Genomic DNA, 1906 nt, shown 5'->3' on the forward strand with positions numbered 1-1906 from the left:
CCTCTCTATCCTATTGTGCTGATCCTCTTGTCTATTCTTATCCCAATATCTTAATATTTTGATTATTATGGCTTTATATCATAGCTCAATAGCAGTTAAGGTACTCAACTATTCTTACTATTTAGTATTTTCTTGCGGAAAATGGCAACTTTTTTCTTTCATATGAACTTTAAGATAAGTATATGCAGTTGTAGAAAAAACCCTGTTAGATTGAAAAGGATTTGCACTAAGTTTACATGTCACTTTGGATAGATTATGATTTTAAGACTTTTTATAATGGATAATTTTGAATGTATATTATTATAGAGAAGTAAGCCAGGTGTGGTGACTTATGCCTGTAATCCTAGAACTTTGGGAAGCTGAAGCAAGAGGATTTTCGAGCCCAGGAGGTCGAGGCTGCAGCCAGCCATGATTGCAGCATTGCATTCCAGCCTGGGTGAGAGAGGAAGACTGTCTCAAAATAACGAAACAAAACAAAATAAAAGTGGACAAATAAGGGTAAAAATTTAAAACTAATAAAACAAGAAGCATCTCTTGGGAATCAGTCACACCTAAAATGTCATCATTGTTGTGACTCTTTTGTGACTATATTCTCTCTTCTTTCATTTTAGTGATTGGCCAGGTCACACATGGCAGAAGAAAATAAGACTCTGGTGACTCACTTTGTCCTCACAGGACTTACAGATCGTCCAGGGCTGCAGGCACCCCTGTTCCTGGTGTTCTTGGTCATCTACCTCATCACCCTGGTGGGCAACCTTGGCCTGATGGCGCTCATCTGGAAGGACCCCCACCTTCACACCCCCATGTACTTATTTCTTGGCAGTTTAGCCTTTGCAGATGCATGCACTTCATCCTCTGTGACTTCTAAGATGCTTATCAATTTTTTATCAAAGAATCATATGCTATCCCTGGCTAAGCGTGCCACCCAGTTTTACTTTTTTGGTTCCAATGCAACCACAGAATGCTTCCTGCTGGTAGTGATGGCCTATGACCGCTATGTAGCCATATGCAATCCCTTGCTTTATCCAGTGGTGATGTCCAATAGCCTCTGTACTCAGTTTATAGGTATTTCATATTTTATTGGTTTTCTGCATTCAGCGATTCATGTGGGTTTGTTATTTAGATTAACTTTCTGCAGGTCCAATATTATACATTATTTCTACTGTGAAATTTTACAGCTGTTCAAAATTTCTTGCACCAATCCTACAGTTAATATACTTCTGATTTTCATCTTTTCAGCATTTATACAAGTCTTCACTTTTATGACTCTTATCATCTCTTACTCCTATATTCTCTCTGCCATCCTGAAAAAGAAGTCTGAGAAGGGTAGAAGCAAAGCCTCCTCCACTTGCAGTGCCCATCTGCTCTCTGTCTCTTTGTTCTACGGCATCCTCTTCTTCATGTATGTGAGTTCTAGGTCTGGATCAGCTGCAGATCAGGCCAAAATGTATTCTTTATTTTACACAATAATAATTCCTTTACTAAATCCTTTTATTTACAGCCTAAGGAACAAAGAGGTTATAGATGCCCTGAGAAGAATCATGAAGAAATAAATAGTTGTCAGACAACATTCAAACAATTTCTTCTTTATATTCTGCTGAGAAAACCCCAAGTCCTGTAGATTAGGACTAGTGGTCAGGGTGGTCCCTGAGCTCTGTGTAAAGGATCTCAGCTTCATATTATGTTTACTTGGATATGGATCCAGTGAAGGTTTGGTAACGTTACCCAAAATTAGCTTATTTAGAAACATTGTGCTTCATTTTAATCTGAGCATTTAGCTTTTTCAAAATAGCTATTTGCTAGGGACTTCAAAGTTACAGGTAGTAATTGGCAATTTTATTGAGAAATACTGAGAAATATTTATAATTGCACAAGAAAGACATAATTTTATCAGGATTATTTTTAA

The 1906-nt window shown here is 37.5% G+C and overlaps 1 protein-coding gene across 1 annotated transcript; it reads left to right on the top strand.

The window, feature by feature from the left end:
* Positions 1 to 629: 629 nt before the first annotated feature.
* On the top strand, positions 630 to 1553 carry LOC100970919 (olfactory receptor 5AC1). The gene has a single exon (XM_003821888.2). The coding sequence runs from the start codon at positions 630 to 632 to the stop codon at positions 1551 to 1553; it is 924 nt and encodes a 307-aa protein (XP_003821936.2).
* The last annotated feature ends 353 nt before the right edge of the window (positions 1554 to 1906 follow it).

Source organism: Pan paniscus, chromosome 2 (genome assembly GCF_029289425.2).
Source record: "Pan paniscus chromosome 2, NHGRI_mPanPan1-v2.0_pri, whole genome shotgun sequence".
Classification (NCBI taxonomy): Eukaryota; Metazoa; Chordata; class Mammalia; order Primates; family Hominidae; genus Pan; species Pan paniscus.